The sequence below is a fragment of the Triticum aestivum genome, chromosome 6B, assembly GCF_018294505.1.
Source record: "Triticum aestivum cultivar Chinese Spring chromosome 6B, IWGSC CS RefSeq v2.1, whole genome shotgun sequence".
NCBI classification, from domain to species: Eukaryota; Viridiplantae; Streptophyta; class Magnoliopsida; order Poales; family Poaceae; genus Triticum; species Triticum aestivum.
In genome coordinates, this window is record NC_057810.1 from 137,915,327 (window position 1) to 137,933,478 (window position 18,152).

The following is an 18,152-nucleotide window of genomic DNA, read 5'->3' on the forward strand; positions in this document are numbered from 1 at the left end:
TCATGTTTTGTAACCAAGTTATCGGCAACTGGCAGGAGCCATATGGTTGTCGCTTTATTGTATGCAATGCAATCGCGATGTAATGCTTTACTTTATTACTAAATGGTAGTGATAGTCGTGGAAGCATAAGATTGGCGAGACGACAACGATGCTACGATGGAGATCAAGGTGTCGCGCCGGTAACGATGGTGATCATGACGGTGCTTCGGAGATGGAGATCACAAGCACAAGATGATGATGGCCATATCATATCACTTATATTGATTGCATGTGATGTTTATCTTTTTATGCATCTTATCTTGCTTTGATTGACGGTAGCATTATAAGATGATCTCTCACTAAATTATCAAGAAGTGTTCTCCCTGAGTATGCACCGTTGCAAAAGTTCTTCGTGCTGAGACACCACGTGATGATCGGGTGTGATAGGCTCTACGTTCAAATACAACGGGTGCAAAACAGTTGCGCACGCAGAATACTCAGGTTAAACTTGACGAGCCTAGCATATGCAGATATGGCCTCGGAACACGGAGACCGAAAGGTCGAGCGTGAATCATATAGTAGATATGATCAACATAATGATGTTCACCGATGAAACTACTCCATCTCACGTGATGATCGGACATGGTTTAGTTGATTTGGATCACGTGATCACTTAGAGGATTAGAGGGATGTCTATCTAAGTGGGAGTTCTTTAATAATATGATTAATTGAACTTAAAATTTATCATGAACTTAGTCCCTGATAGTATCTTGCTTGTTTATGTTGATTGTAGATAGATGGCTCGTGCTGTTGTTCCGTTAAATTTTAATGCGTTCCTTGAGAAAGCAAAGTTGAAAGATGATGGTAGCAATTACACGGACTGGGTCCGTAACTTGAGGATTATCCTCATTGCTGCACAGAAGAATTACGTCCTGGAAGCACCGCTGGGTGCCAGGCCTGCTGCTGGAGCAACGCCAGATGTTATGAACGTCTGGCAGAGCAAAGCTGATGACTACTCGATAGTTCAGTGTGCCATGCTTTACGGCTTAGAATCGGGACTTCAACGACGTTTTGAACGTCATGGAGCATATGAGATGTTCCAGGAGTTGAAGTTAATATTTCAAGCAAATGCCCGGATTGAGAGATATGAAGTCTCCAATAAGTTCTATAGCTGCAAGATGGAAGAGAACAGTTCTGTCAGTGAGCATATACTCAAAATGTCTGGGTATAATAATCACTTGATTCAATTGGGAGTTAATCTTCCGGATGATTGCGTCATTGACAGAATTCTCCAATCACTGCCACCAAGCTACAAGAGCTTCGTGATGAACTATAATATGCAAGGGATGAACAAGACTATTCCCGAGCTCTTCGCAATGCTGAAAGCTGCGGAGGTAGAAATCAAGAAGGAGCATCAAGTGTTGATGGTTAACAAGACCACTAGTTTCAAGAAAAAGGGCAAAGGGAAGAAAAAGGGGAACTTCAAAAAGAACGGCAAGCAAGTTGCTGCTCAAGAGAAGAAACCCAAGTCTAGACCTAAGCCTGAAACTGAGTGCTTCTACTGCAAGCAGACTGGTCACTGGAAGCGGAACTGCCCCAAGTATTTGGCGGATAAGAAGGATGGCAAGGTGAACAAAGGTATATGTGATATACATGTTATTGATGTGTACCTTACCAATGCTCGCAGTAGCACCTGGGTATTTGATACTGGTTCTGTTGCTAATATTTGCAACTCGAAACAGGGACTACAGAATAAGCGGGCACTGGCAAAGGACGAGGTGACGATGCGCGTGGGAAACGGTTCCAAAGTCGATGTGATCGCGGTCGGCACGCTACCTCTACATCTACCTTCGGAATTAATATTAGACCTAAATAATTGTTATTTGGTGCCAGCGTTGAGCATGAACATTAGATCTGGATCTTGTTTAATGCGAGACGGTTATTCATTTAAATCAGAGAATAATGGTTGTTCTATTTATATGAGTAATATCTTTTATGGTCATGCACCCTTGAAGAGTGGTCTATTCTTACTAAATCTCGATAGTAGTAATACACATATTCATAATGTTGAAACCAAAAAATACAGAGTTGATAATGAAAGTGCAACTTATTTGTGGCACTGTCGTTTAGGTCATATCGGTGTAAAACGCATGAAGAAACTCCATACTAATGGACTTTTGGAACCACTTGATTATGAATCACTTGGTACTTGCGAACCGTGCCTCATGGGCAAGATGACTAAAACACCGTTCTCCGGTACTATGGAGAGAGCAACAGATTTGTTGGAAATCATACATACCGATGTATGTGGTCCGATGAATATTGAGGCTCGTGGCGGATATCGTTATTTTCTCACCTTCACAGATGATTTGAGCAGATATGGATATATCTACTTAATGAAGCATAAGTCTGAAACATTTGAAAAGTTCAAAGAATTTCAGAGTGAAGTTGAAAATCATCGTAACAAGAAAATAAAGTTTCTACGATCTGATCGTGGAGGAGAATATTTGAGTTACGAGTTTGGTGTACATTTGAAAAATTGTGGAATAGTTTCGCAACTCACGCCACCCGGAACACCACAACGTAATGGTGTGTCCGAACGTCGTAATCGTACTTTATTAGATATGGTACGATCTATGATGTCTCTTACTGATTTACCGCTATCATTTTGGGGTTATGCTTTAGAGACGGCCGCATTCACGTTAAATAGGGCACCATCAAAATCCGTTGAGACGACGCCTTATGAACTGTGGTTTGGCAAGAAACCAAAGTTGTCGTTTCTTAAAGTTTGGGGCTGCGATGCTTATGTGAAAAAGCTTCAACCTGATAAGCTCGAACCCAAATCGGAGAAATGTGTATTCATAGGATACCCAAAGGAAACTGTTGGGTACACCTTCTATCACAGATCCGAAGGCAAAACATTTGTTGCTAAGAATGGATCATTTCTAGAGAAGGAGTTTCTCTCGAAAGAAGTGAGTGGGAGGAAAGTAGAACTTGACGAGGTAACTGTACCTGCTCCCTTACTGGAAAGTAGTTCATCACAGAAAACTGTTTCAGTGACACCTACACCAGTTAGTGAGGAAGCCAATGATAATGATCATGAAACTTCAGATCAAGATACTACTGAACTTCGTAGATCAACCAGAGTAAGATCCGCACCAGAGTGGTACGGTAATCCTGTTCTGGAGGTCATGCTACTAGATCATGATGAACCTACGAACTATGAAGAAGCGATGGTGAGCCCAGATTCCGCAAAGTGGCTAGAAGCCATGAAATCTGAGATGGGATCCATGTATGAGAACAAAGTATGGACTTTGGTTGACTTGCCCGATGATCGGCAAGCGATTGAGAATAAATGGATCTTTAAGAAGAAGACTGACGCTGATGGTAATGTTACTGTCTACAAAGCTCGACTTGTCGCAAAAGGTTTTCGGCAAGTTCAAGGAATTGACTACGATGAGACCTTCTCACCCGTAGCGATGCTTAAGTCCGTCCGAATCATGTTAGCAATTGCCGCATTTTATGATTATGAAATTTGGCAAATGGATGTCAAAACTGCATTCCTGAATGGATTCCTGGAAGAAGAGTTGTATATGATGCAACCAGAAGGTTTTGTCGATCCAAAGGGAGCTAACAAAGTGTGCAAGCTCCAGCGATCCATTTATGGACTGGTGCAAGCCTCTCGGAGTTGGAATAAACGTTTTGATAGTGTGATCAAAGCATTTGGTTTTATACAGACTTTTGGAGAAGCCTGTATTTACAAGAAAGTGAGTGGGAGCTCTGTAGCATTTCTGATATTATATGTGGATGACATATTACTGATTGGAAATGATATAGAATTTCTGGATAGCATAAAGGGATACTTGAATAAAAGTTTTTCAATGAAAGACCTCGGTGAAGCTGCTTACATATTAGGCATTAAGATCTATAGAGACAGATCAAGACGCTTAATTGGACTTTCACAAAGCACATACCTTGACAAAATTTTGAAGAAATTCAAAATGGATCAAGCAAAGAAAGGGTTCTTGCCTGTGTTACAAGGTGTGAAATTGAGTAAGACTCAATGCCCGACCACTGCAGAAGATAGAGAGAATATGAAAGATGTTCCCTATGCATCAGCCATAGGCTCTATCATGTATGCAATGCTGTGTACCAGACCTGATGTGTGCCTTGCTATAAGTTTAGCAGGGAGGTACCAAAGTAATCCAGGAATGGATCACTGGACAGCGGTCAAGAACATCCTGAAATACCTGAAAAGGACTAAGGATATGTTTCTCGTATATGGAAGTGACAAAGAGCTCATCGTAAAAGGTTACGTTGATGCAAGCTTTGACACTGATCCGGACGATTCTAAATCGCAAACCGGATACGTGTTTACATTAAACGGTGGAGCTGTCAGTTGGTGCAGTTCTAAACAAAGCGTCGTAGCGGGATCTACATGTGAAGCGGAATACATAGCTGCTTCGGAAGCAGCAAATGAAGGAGTCTGGATGAAGGAGTTCATATCCGATCTAGGTGTCATACCTAGTGCATCGGGTCCAATGAAAATCTTTTGTGACAATACTGGTGCAATTGCCTTGGCAAAGGAATCCAGATTTCACAAAAGGACCAAACACATCAAGAGACGCTTCAACTCCATCCGGGATCTAGTCCAGGTGGGAGACATAGAGATTTGCAAGATACATACGGATCTGAATGTTGCAGACCCGTTGACTAAGCCTCTTCCACGAGCAAAACATGATCAGCACCAAAGCTCCATGGGTGTTAGATTCATTACAGTGTAATCTAGATTATTGACTCTAGTGCAAGTGGGAGACTGAAGGAAATATGCCCTAGAGGCAATAATAAAGTTATTATTTATTTCCTTATAATCATGATAAATGTTTATTATTCATGCTAGAATTGTATTTTCCGGAAACATAATACATGTGTGAATACATAGACAAACAGAGTGTCACTAGTATGCCTCTACTTGACTAGCTCGTTAATCAAAGATGGTTATGTTTCCTAACCATGAACAATGAGTTGTTATTTGATTAACGAGGTCACATCATTAGTAGAATGATCTGATTGACATGACCCATTCCATTAGCTTAGCACCTGATCGTTTAGTATGTTGCTATTGCTTTCTTCATGACTTATACATGTTCCTATGACTATGAGATTATGCAACTCCCGTTTACCGGAGGAACACTTTGGGTACTACCAAACGTCACAACGTAAATGGGTGATTATAAAGGAGTACTACAGGTGTCTCCAATGGTCGATGTTGGGTTGGCGTATTTCGAGATTAGGATTTGTCACTCCGATTGTCGGAGAGGTATCTCTGGGCCCTCTCGGTAATACACATCACATAAGCCTTGCAAGCATTACAACTAATATGTTAGTTGTGAGATGATGTATTACGGAACGAGTAAAGAGACTTGCCGGTAACGAGATTGAACTAGGTATTGGATACCGACGATCGAATCTCGGGCAAGTAACATACCGATGACAAAGGGAACAACGTATGTTGTTATGCGGTCTGACCGATAAAGATCTTCGTAGAATATGTAGGAGCCAATATGGGCATCCAGGTCCCGCTATTGGTTATTGACCAGAGACATGTCTCGGTCATGTCTACATTGTTCTCGAACCCGTAGGGTCCGCACGCTTAAGGTTACGATGACAGTTATATTATGAGTTTATGCATTTTGATGTACCGAAGGTTGTTCGGAGTCCCGGATGTGATCACGGACATGACGAGGAGTCTCGAAATGGTCGAGACGTAAAGATTGATATATTGGAAGCCTATGTTTGGACATCGGAAGTGTTCCGGGTGAAATCGGGATTTTACCGGGTTACCGGGAGGTTACCGGAACCCCCCGGGAGCCATATGGGCCTTCATGGGCCTTAGTGGAAAGGAGAAAGGGGCAGCCCAAGGTGGCTGCGCCTCTTCCCCCTCCCCTAGTCCTATTAGGACTAGGAGAAGGTGGCCGGCCCCCCTCTCTCCCTTCCCCTCCGAGGAATCCTAGTTGGACTAGGATTGGGGGGAGGAATCCTACTCCCAGAGGGAGTAGGACTCTCCTGCGCCTCCCTCTATGGCCGGCCAGCCTCCCCCTCTCTACTCCTTTATATACGGAGGCAGGGGCACCTCTAAACACACAAGTTGACACAAGTTGATCCACGTGATCGATTCCTTAGCCGTGTGCGGTGCCCCCTGCCACCATATTCCTCGATAATACTGTAGCGGAGTTTAGGCGAAGCCCTGCTGCTGTAGTTCATCAAGATCGTCACCACGCCGTCGTGCTGACGAAACTCTTCCCCGACACTTTGCTGGATCGGAGTCCGGGGATCGTCATCGAGCTGAACGTGTGCTCGAACTCGGAGGTGCCGTAGTTTCGGTACTTGATCGGTTGGATCGTGAAGACGTACGACTACTTCCTCTACGTCGTGTCATCGCTTCCGCAGTCGGTCTGCGTTGGGTACGTAGACAACACTCTCCTCTCGTTGCTATGCATCACATGATCCTGTGTGCGCGTAGGAAATTTTTTTGAAATTACTACGAAACCCAACAGTAATCACCCTTTTTCATTATCTGTGCAAACAAGGTTATTCAACTGCATTTTGGTGGAACTGCACAAATGTACGGATGGAACTAGCATATAGGCAGAGTGCAAGGTGCCAAGTAAAAATTACCGACACCAACCATGCTCCATCTAAGCATTGGCATCCACCACCACCAGTGGGATGGGTGGCGTTCTCTCTGGACAGATCTTTCTCGGCAGCAAATCCTCTAATCAAATACTAGTAGCTTATATTTGCACTTTTCTAGGGAGTACTCTTTTCTGAAAGAAGCACCAATCTATTTTTATTTATTTTTATAGTGTCACAACTTTGTTTTTGGTCCAGAGCTATTTTAGGGTGATTGGCGTAGTACTCGAAGACTGATTGTATGCATGATTTTCAGTAGCCGTCACACTGATTGTAAGCATGAGAAGATTGAAGATTAGGTTAGTGGCGAGGGAACCATGGAGAACGGCGGGGAAGCAACGTCGTACCATCCAGCCTCCTCTTGTGGTGAGAGAATGAATACTCCTGTGGCTCCAGCTGGCACCGCACCCTCACGAACGGCACACTGTACTCGATCGATTCGTTATCCTATGGATGCTTGACCTTTGACATGTACGCCCACCACCTCTGTCTGACTTTCTCCTCGGGCGAATATGTCTGCTCCATCGGCCAGAGGAGATACTCGATGAACTCGAAGGACTGCGGCATGACTGCCGCTGAGGAGTACATCGTTGCCGTCTCGCCCTTTCGCATACATTGCCACATGGCCCTCACTGTCCTGAAAATCTCCCACTCGTTGTCAAACAAAGTAAGGATATCCTTCAACCTGGCTAACTTCTCCTGGTCGCCACCGACGATCTGCCTGATTTGTTGCTGCATCCTCTCCATAGATGTCCTTCTGAGAGGTCCGGTGCTAGCTTTGGAAGATGGGACGAGAGAAGGTGGTCTTGCAATGGAGAAGAGGGAGAGGTGAGACAGTGGGTTTGCAATGGAGAAGATGGAGAGGAGAGGGGGTGGTTTTACAATGGAGAATAGGGAGAGGCGAGACGGTGGTTTTGGAATGGAGACGATGAAGATGAGAGGATTTGGTTTTGCAATGGAGAACATGGAGAGGCAAGATGGCGGTTTTGGAATGGAGATGATGGAGAGGAGAGGAGGTGGTTTTGCGATGGGGAGAGGGAGAGGAGCGTGCGTCGGCGATTTAGGATTGGGCGAGAGGGCCGACGCGCTGTGACTGGATCAAAATCAAAATCAATTTACCCTTCAATTAAGAAAGCGACCCCACATTAACTAGTCTCCCTTGTATTCTAGGTCATATTTGATCATGATTTTCACAAATAAAATATATGTTATATGTTGAAAACATAATATAATTTGCAAATACATTCAGATACGAACCAAATGATACAATTTTTGATGACATACATTCACAATTTGCTTGTCAAATACAGTACATGGTCAAACTTTGACCCAGAATACGGAAAACAAAAAAATACTTCCAAGACCAGCGCTGCTCCTCTCCTCTTAAACCACCGCTGCTCCTCTCCTGTTCCAATACAAATCCAGCACCGCTCCTCTCCTCTTCCATTTCAAAACCATCGCCTCGCCTCTCCTGTTCCAATCCAAATCCAGCGCCGCTCCTCTCCCGTTCTAATACAAAATTAGCACCGCTCCTCTCCTCTTCCATTCAAAAACCACCGCTGGTGAGTGAGTGTTGTGGATAAGTAGATAGACGGAGGAGTACAACTGATACGTGAGGATCGCAGACGGTGACCCTATGAAGCTAGTTAGGATGTTGGAGATACAGTCTTGGTTTGACAACAAAGACCAATTAGCGGCGACGGCGACATCCATAGCCAAATATTTGCAACAGAGCGAAAAGACAGCGATACTCCCAAAGGGAGTCATGCAAGAGTACATAGAGCCGCTCCTCTGGGCCATGGAGCAAACAGATTCATCGAATCCGATAGTGAGGCAGCTGTGTTGCGAGTATCGATCCAAGATGGAGCATCCACTAGAGATTGAAGGATCGAGCATCTACAGGGTGCCGTTTGTGAGGGTGATGTGCCAGAGCGAGCCGTTGGAGTCTTCATCGACCAAACCCAACTGCAAGAGGAGAAAAACAGTTGGCCCGACGACGCTTCCCCGCCATCCTCTCCCTCGCCACTCACCTCATCTCATGGGGTGGCTGTCTGTTGCCAAGGAATAGGAGGGGACTGCCCCCTAACCCAATAGTTGGGCAGATTGTGAATTGTCAGGAGGAGCTTAGGGTTGTCAGTATTTACAGGTTGTGAATTGTGTTTTGTGTTGTGTATTTTGAGAGTACTTTCATATATGAATGTCTTTTAAATCTCAGATTTGCAGTGTTGATCATATGAATTATTTTATGAATTCTAGAGATCTATTTTTAGCACTTAAAAAAATATAGTTTCATATAAAAGTGCAGACAATGTGATTCTCAAAGAAGAAACTACAAGTTTCAGTTTCAAATAAGAAACTGCAAGTTTCAAAGGCAGAGCATTTATATTAACACGCCCTTTTCAAATAGGGATAACATCATGTTGGAAGTTTTATTCATGGTCGGAAATGGAACTGCTAGTTAGTTAATATCACGTTGTTCAATATCCATGCATAACACATCTTCATATGACGCACAATCAAAAAGATATGCTATTCTTAAAATGTCCACACAATGTCGGGTGTGCGAAAAACAAAGAAAACGAGGGACGAAGTTTTGGCAAGTGTTGGAGGTGGTGTGCGTAGATGGCAATGGGGACCCACATGTCAATAATGGCAGAGGCAAAATATTTGGAGATATTTTCACTGGATCAGGTGGAATCGAACCCGGGCGGAACAGCGGTCAGGTAGTGTCACTTGGCCACTGGGCTAGTTCAGTAGTTTTGCTAGAAATTAGGCACAACGTCTACCATTACAGTAGCATGCCTTCCCTGGCTCCGGTTCGTTCTCGTCCGGGGCCTGGACGTCATCCTCCGGCTTTGCGTGCTCCACGTGACGCCGTTGTTTGCCGTTGTGAACATGCTAAACAAACGAGAGGAATCTGGAGAGGACTATACGTGGAGAGGTGGATAGTCGGGACCCACCAGGTCCATGGTCGTACGCAAGAAAGTGCCTCGTTGAAAAAATACTTCCTCCTAATGCTATACTGACGTTCGGGCCCATGGGTTTGTCAACATAGTTAAATTTTTTAGGTGTTTCAACGTAGTTACTAAAGGAGATAAATTTACAATGAAGCTGGGGAGCTGGCAGGTATCATTTATTATCAGTGGCCCGGCAAGTATTAGTTGGGTTGTGGGCTGCCTCGTCTAGGCTTTCTTTTTTAACATGCGCAGCCCACGACATGCCGGTTTGTATTTTCTTGAGGGTCGTCATGTATCGACCGGCCTATAGACCTCCCATCCTAGGGTTTTTTTTTCTGAAACATCCGCGGTCCAACTTATGTATTTTTTTGAAGAAAACACAGAGGTATGTTCTATTTTTCAATATAAGAATAGGAACGCCAGGTCCAACTTGTTTCCTTTCTAACTATATTATATATATTTATATTATTTTATATGTTATTATATATTATTGTTATTGTCATCATATATTTAACAGATACTTATATATATAAGAAAAAAATATCCCTCGTCTTATTAACTTATAAAAATATTTTTTTACCAATAAAATCCTAGTTTTTTTTACATTAAGGCAACGAAAATCCTGGTGATTGTGTACAGAAGCTTGGTAAGATTTAAGGACCAATGTAATAATAATGCACCTATTATTTAAATATATTTATAACAAAATGTTGAGCCCATGTTTCTTTTTTGATAGCATTGCTGCGCCCACCCAACATTATAATTAGAATCAGCCCAGCAAAATCTTGTATTTCAAGAAAGAGCAAATGGGTTGTAATTTTTAGGAAAAAAAATAAATGGGCCGCATGGATGCTACATTATTTATTTAGCCAGCCCAGCAAATTCGTATATTTCGAGAAAGTGAAAATGGGTTGTAGTTTTAAAACATTGGGTTGCATGGACGATACATTATTTGTTCACCCAGCCTAGCAAATGGACCGTAATTCTCAAAAAAAATCAAATGGATTGTAAATTCTGAAAAAATGGGTTGAATATGTGCCACATTTTTGGAGGCTGGAATGTGGGCCAACAGGTCGAAGCCAACGCAAGTTGTTGTCAACTTAGTCAACAAATGATTCTGACATCGATAGCCGTTGGATTTACATCCAACGGCCGGCATCCATCTTCAGTCTCTCGTCTTCTTCCTCCAGCGCCCCCGGGACCACCTGCTCCCACCTCCTGCTGCTAGCAGCTCTACTTAGCATTCTTTGCTGTGAAGCGCTACCCCACCGCTGGCCAGGCCATCCCTCCACACCTCATGTTATTCTTCACCGACTGCCGAACCACGCCACACCAGAACCAGTTAACCCTCGTACACTTCTCCGTCTGCGACTCCACTCCGCGTCTCCCAATCTCCGGCTCGTTACCGTCCGGGGCCTCGGCGTCGTCCATCACCTTGAATGCGCTTGGTGCGGCGTGGTTAATGTGGTCAACAAACGAGAGTCATCGGAAGAGGGTTGTACATGGAGAGGCTGACAATGGGGATGCACCAGGTCCATGGACGCACGCATGCAACCGCCTCCTTATTACGCGAAAATAAAATTATTCCTCCCCCTGAAAGCTGGGACCCACCACGTATATCTTCGCACAGAAGGAAGTGGCTCCTTATTCCTGCCACTGACAGCTGGGACCCACCAGCTACATCTTCACACGCAAGGAAGTGTGTCTATATTACAAAAAAATGATTCTTTCCCCTGACAGTTGGGACCCACGAGCTATATCTTCGCACGCAAGGAAGTGCCTCCTTATCTTCCCTGACTACTAGGACCCACCCGGTCGAACCGTACGTAGGGTTGTCTGTCTAGTCCCAAACGTGTACGTACATACTGGTCAATCGGTCTCTCTGCAACGATGAACCGTGACCGAGTAAGGAGCGGCACGTGTCGTAGTAGAGGCACGGGTGTAGCATGTCACGCAGTCCCTTCTATATCGTGTACGTGCACATACAACCACGCTGCAAGAAAGTAAATACGACTGCGTACGTACATATGGGCGGGGTCTCGTACACGTACAGCGGCGGTGTCCTGTTCATCGGCAGCGAACCGGCTGGGTCGGAATGGAGAAACTGCATCTTGTTCATCAGGAGGCAACGGAATACATCCTGTTCATCGGGAGCCAACCGGCTTGAACGGAACAGCCGAAACGAGGCCTGACGTACCGCAGAACGAAGGAAAAGGCATTCTGTTCGACCGCCTATGGTTGCGGGATCCTGTTCATTGGGAGGGGTCTGGCGTACCGCAAAATAGAGAAAACTGTTCATCCAACCCCCAACAATGCTCACTATTCATCAAGAGGCAGCAGGTTCGATCGGCTTCAGTTAGCAGCAGTAGCGAAGGAATCGCTCGTGTTCAGTTAACAGCCAGGGACCGATCGCTCGGGTTCAGTAACGTAGCTAGTGCAATCGCTCGGGTTCAATAAGCGAACTCCACACTCGGGTTCAGTTAGAGCCCAATGCCTCACACACACGCTCGTATGTATACGAGAGAAAATTAGCAAACCTCCGTGCATCACTCGGCCCCAACCACCCACCGTAACCGGGAACTCCCCGATATTTTCCTCGCCCTCGCTTCTCTCATGATTTTTTCGGTCATGGATGACCCAAAGAATGTCATGCAGCTGCGTCTCCGACCCGCCCAGGACGAAAAGCCAATTTTCTATCATGATTTTTTGTCATAGAAGTAGGAGCCCACCACATCTATGATGATACCGGGTTTTGTCACAATTATCGTCATAGAAGTGTCATAAGCATGACAGTAAAAAAATCGTTCGGCCCAAAATGTCATGGATGTGTCTTTTTTTTGTAGTGCACTATCCATGGTAACTTGCGAGCAAAGTAGCGAACACCTTGCGGTCGTGGTAGAGACGCAACCGGTGAAGAGCACCTTGGCCTCCCCGTATAGGAAGTAGGCTTGTAGTAGCGAGACGAGTGTGGCGGGTGGCCTTGCAGCGTGAGGCGGGTGGTGTTGGGGCAGATGGGTGTTGCTGGCGGCCGTGGTTCCTCTAGTACATGAGGAGGCGAAGAAAGCCCACAAACACCAGCAAGAACTCCCCGGAAAGCCGGCGAGGGGTGGGGGATTTGTGTCGATGCTGCGGGGCTATTGTGTAGCCAGAAAAACGGGCGGTGGTGGCTATGGCGGGGGGAGGGGGGGTGCAGGCCGCATAGGGAAGGGGGTATGTTCCACCGACGCGCAAGTCAGGTGGAGGACAAAGAGAGCGCCCGCATGCATTCGTGTGCTATCCATTTCGACGCAAATGCGACCCAAATTTGGGCTGAAAATGGGTTGAGCGCAAACGAAAAATGTAAGCCCGTCCATTTGCGGTCGCGTGTTGGGCTGCGATTTGTGTCCATTTCACCCCAAATGGACGCGGCCGGACCAAATGGAGTCACCCGTTGAAATTGGCCTAAGGAGATTGCTTTGAGATCAGTTTTGCTACATGTCCTCTGCGGGAGAATGGTCTCACCGTCGAGGCTGTACGACCCGGTCGTACATGAATTTTAATGCATGTGGCAATTGGAGGTGGGTCCACCCAACTCCTGTGTGGCTGAAACTTTTGAAAGGCGGTGTTAATACAAATTCATGGATGCCTTTCAATAAATAAAATTTATTCAGAAAGAAAAAGCATGTTTCAAACATAAATAATACGGATAGGAAAGAATATACGTTAGACATAAATTCTTCTCCTTTTAATCCAAAATAAGTGTCAGAATTTTGAACTAAGGTTAAATATACGTCTAGTTCAAAACTGCTACACTTATTATGGATCGAAGGGAGTACTAGGTGAGGAAAATATTATGTTCAAGCATAAAATTTATTCAAAGTGTATAGTTTGAATTAAAATATTGTCTTCACCAAACCGAATGCCCACAAATATCCAAGGACACTCAGATGTGTTGGGGAGAGGATTTGACTCATTTTGAGCCCTTGGATCAAAGGAGAGAACCAACATCTACTGAGGAAGCTTGGGAGAGCTCTTATAAATACCTCTCAAACCCTAGCTGTCGCTGTCAAATCCATCATTATCTACAGTACGATGACTTTCTGACTGTCTACTACAACAAGTTTGCTCGGCTCCGGCGAGTGATGGGCGATGACGGCAGGCACGGTTCACTGCTTTAGTCGTCGCTGGGTGGTCTATGCATATGGGAGTAATTTTTATTATGTCTGATATTTGTTGAACTGTCATGATTGAAGATGGATATATCAAAAGTTTCTGGAAAAAAAGTATGTACATCAAGTAAAATATTATTGATCACGAAAAAGGTCAAGATACCGGCATGTAGCACACATATATGAGGAGAGGGAGTAAGCTTGTATGTAAAGAACCAACTTTTATATTTAATCACCATACACTGTATTATACTGGTTGTAGTCTTGTAAAATAAACACTCTTACCAGAAAATAAGATACAAGCCATGGAAGATGCTTTAAAGTAGTGCGTCAAGGTCATTCACACAGCCCAATTAGACAAACCAAATTCATGATACACCAGCAAATACATAGAGATCAAGCTGGTATGTGCTTCTGCTTTCAAGATGTATCGTCACTTGATTCATGTCAATATGAGATGACTAAGCTGCCAGTAAGGCAATAACTTGTCCAAGAATATCGAATGCGGCCTGTGGGTGGTTTCGCTTTAGTTGAGCAAACCCCTCGTTGTTTATAATTTCTTGTAATCTCTTGCCGTTTCTTGTCATATACCTCAGACAGCAATCCTTGAGCTGGTGACAATGGTATTGCTCTGCAAGATCCAAGGTGAACCCCACCGTGTTGATATCCAGCGCCTTGCCCAGCCTGCTCTCGCATATCAGTTTTAGCCTCTCCATTACGTAACGATCAGCCGCGACGAGCAAATGATGCGCCATGTTTGTGGTCTCTTCCGTTGTCTCGTCCATAAACTCTGGCAGACGATCATTGTACATGTAATGCAGCAGGATCTCGAAGACCTTGGCATCCACGTCCTCGACGCGGATGCTGCTTTCTCTGCTCTCCATCATGGGGCCGCACAGCTGAGCTCGGAAGACGGGCGATCGTGCAGCGAGCACGCACGCGTGCACCTTGAATCTCTTGAACCAGCCGATCTTGACGGTCAGGTCCGCCTTGAGCCGGCTGTCTAGAAGATTAGCTAGATCTTTGCTTAGGTCTGCGGGTGGCACGATAACGCTGTCATTATCGTTGCCATCCTGTTGGTCGTCCATCGGTCTTGGGACCTCCACGGTGCACTTGATCACTAGGCAGCCATCGTCCAGGCACCCGGACAAATCGGCTTTACTCACAAAATTGCTCTTACCCAAGGCCCAATTAGTGGATGAGAACTTGTGGGGGCCGGTTTTGTATTTGTGCTTCTCCCCTGTCGCCGGCGCCGCGGGGTCCTGGAGGCAGAAGGAATAGTAGGCCGTGACCTCTTCCTCGCCGGCGTTCACCAGCTTAAGGAAAACCGAACTGAACTGATCGTCGACGATCCTACCGTCGCCGTTCGGGTAGTACAGGATAGCCCAGTCGTGATCAGCAACGCGGAAAGTGTCGGAAGTAAGCGTAATCTTGCCCGTGATCGTGGAGTGGCCGACGACCTTGAACATGTGCTCGCCGGAGTGAATTACCACCGCCGAGGAGGACTTGGTAACCATGGCGGCCGGCCGGCGGACTTGTAGCGTAGAGGTTTCGAGAAACAAAATCGACCTAAACGAATCGATGGGCAGGCACAGAGCCACGTACGTACAACGATCGATGTTTTTAACTGCGCCCATATTTATCGGAGATTTACCCGGATACTTGGTAATCACAAACGTGAGGGCAACAGAACGGGCCAAGGGGGACAGACACGTTTCCTTTTTCTTCATCAGGAAGAAACGAAAGCAATCTTGGCCAGACAAGTCTGGCCTACCAGCGCCGTCAGGCGGATCCCCTCCGCTGACGACTGCCGGACGTCGGTGCTGAGGGTCGGCGGACCCGTGCGGGCAAATCATGTAGCTTTAGGTTTTAGTCCCTAGCAGGTTAGGATTCGGTGTCGTCCAACGTCTTGGCTTCGACGACAGCAAAGGACGGCTAAATAAAGAAGCTGCTAATCTTTTCCCTACGAGGCTATCGCTCTATTTTTTTTTTGAAAGAAAAGGTGGAGGCTATCGCTCTATGGTTAGACATTGTTTTGAAAACCAGTATATTCAAGCGAGGATGGTGTGGTGGCGATGACATCCTTGTGGAGGACGCATGTCTTTAGGCTTTGCCATTGCGATCGTTTGCTCCGGCCCCGACGCAGAGCTTGCAATGTAGTCCAGGAGCAGATGTAGACTGTGGTTTGATCGGCGGCATCTGAAAGATAATGGATCGTGTGCTATGTTCGTGGTTCGTGAATGACAGGTATGGTTTTCTCCTCTATCGTTTTAGTCGAGGGGAGTATCAGATCTGAAATTGGCTCTCCAGAGTACCACCTTAACAAGATTCTTTCAACGGGTGATAGCTTTACCTTTGATAAATATTATATGAATGAGGCATGTGTTACTGTGCCAAAAGAAAATCACGAATGTGAGGCTGAAATGTTTTTCAGATCAGGAATATTAAAAATCGACACCAGATTTGTAATATTTCACAGCGAATGCTAGATTTGCCATCTGAAAGCAGATGGATTTTTCATGCTTGTGTTTACCAATTTGTCATGTTCTAGAGTAACAATTGTCATGCAGTGTAAACAAATTATCAAAAAAATTACCATGCTCCAGCGAGTAATTCCCATGCGTCCGATCGGGATCCAACGTACATGAGGGCACCAAATTTTTAACCCTAAAAATCTGACATCACATGTATATTGGAGTCCTTTCAGATTTAATGCGGTTTTTCATAGAGGTGGATCACGATCACAATTTTGCCAGTGTTTCCTTTCTTAAGTACTACATTTTCAATACTGTTATTGTTGACACTGTCCTTCAGTCCGTATGTGTGTTTTGAGCAGTGATGCACTGTCAGGCCCCAAGTCAACCTGAAGCTACTTGCAAGTGTTCAAAATATCAGAATGTTCAGAAGACAGCTAAAGAGAGAAGGGAGAGAGGGAACGACCATGATGCAAGCTTATTAGTGACCCTGATGCAAGCTTAGTGCTGCCAGTCGATCTGATGGTCTACATTCTTGTGCACTCGGTGTTAGGATTAATTGTAATTTTGTTAACCTAAAATGCGCTTAAGTGTGTGAATAGTGTTTAATCACTGTAAACCAAACATGGGCGTTGCCTCTTCCGGTGGGAAGCAAGCTATGAAAAAGCCAAAAATTTCATTCTGTTCATTTTTTCCTTTCAATTCTTCACTTTTCTTCATAATGTTGTGTGTCCTCTTAATACTACATTTTGAGATAATAAAAGCGCCTTTTATCAAAAAAGTTCTTCACTTTTCCTGCAAACAACTCTCTGTATCTCTGTATCACGGCAAGCTAGCTGCATGAAAATTTGTATCGGTAGTTCGCGAGGTCCATGAACCCTCTGGGCATGCCAATATCTATAATCATCTGTGGTGAACATGGTGAATTTGTGGAAACTGTTCATCGTTGGACTTTGGTAAGCTTAAGAGATACAGGGATGTAGCACGCCTATTTGTGAGGAGAGGGAGTAAGCTTCTAGTACTATGTAAAGAACCAACTTGTATATTTAGTCACCATACACTGTATTACACTAGTTGTATGAACGGTTGTGGACTTGTAAAATGAATATTCCTATTAGAAAATAAAACATAAGCTATCGGACATGCTTTAAAGTGGTGCGTCAAGGACAAAGCTGCCAAATTCATAGTTCTCAAAGAATAAAAACTATCGTTTCCTAACCGCACGTCCGGAAAAGTTGGATCGCTCGAGGCGATCAGGGAGGCGACTAGGGGTCCCTTGCGCGCCGCCAGTGACGCCGCCGGTTCCCTCTCTCTCCGTCGGCCGCTCCGGCGGCGGGAGGGAGGGGGAACCTCGGGTCTGTTCACTAGGTGGGTGTGTGGTAGGGTTAGGGTTGAGGGAGACGCTGCCGAAGCCGTTGCGGTGGTGTCGCGTCGAAATAAGTTTCTCCGGGCTCCGTTCGCGGTCAGGCGAGGCTTTTGCCTTCGTCTAGGAGCCAGCGGTGTTGGGGATCCCCGGATCTCGTCGAGGTCGCGGGCTATGGTGGTTGGAGGTCCATCGGCACTGGCCGTTTGGATCCTCAGATGGGCGATGGAGGTAGGGAGACGAAGACCTTTCTTCTTCCTTGTTGGTACGATTTGCTGCTGCTGTTCTTCTACTTCCTCTACGCTGATGCTGGTGGGAGATCCTGCTTTGCCCGGGCGGATGGCCCGGCCGCGGTGCCGGACCGGTCGGATGACTCGAGTTCTCTTCCTTCCGGAAGGGACACTTTTCGCGGTACTCAAAGCCAAAGATGACGACGGCCGTTGCAGGTGTGTTGGATTGATGTCCATACCCTCTCAGCGCTGGTGTCAAGAAAGGAGGAAGCAGCGTGGCGGCAATTGTACCGTGGTTGAAGATGATG

General features: G+C 45.4%; 1 protein-coding gene across 1 annotated transcript; it reads right to left on the minus strand.

Moving 5' to 3' along the window:
* Positions 1-14,067: 14,067 nt before the first annotated feature.
* LOC123133770 (BTB/POZ and MATH domain-containing protein 1) lies at positions 14,068-15,362 on the minus strand. The gene has a single exon (XM_044553176.1). The coding sequence runs from the start codon at positions 15,292-15,294 to the stop codon at positions 14,239-14,241; it is 1,056 nt and encodes a 351-aa protein (XP_044409111.1). The 5' UTR covers positions 15,295-15,362; the 3' UTR covers positions 14,068-14,238.
* Positions 15,363-18,152: the final 2,790 nt, after the last annotated feature.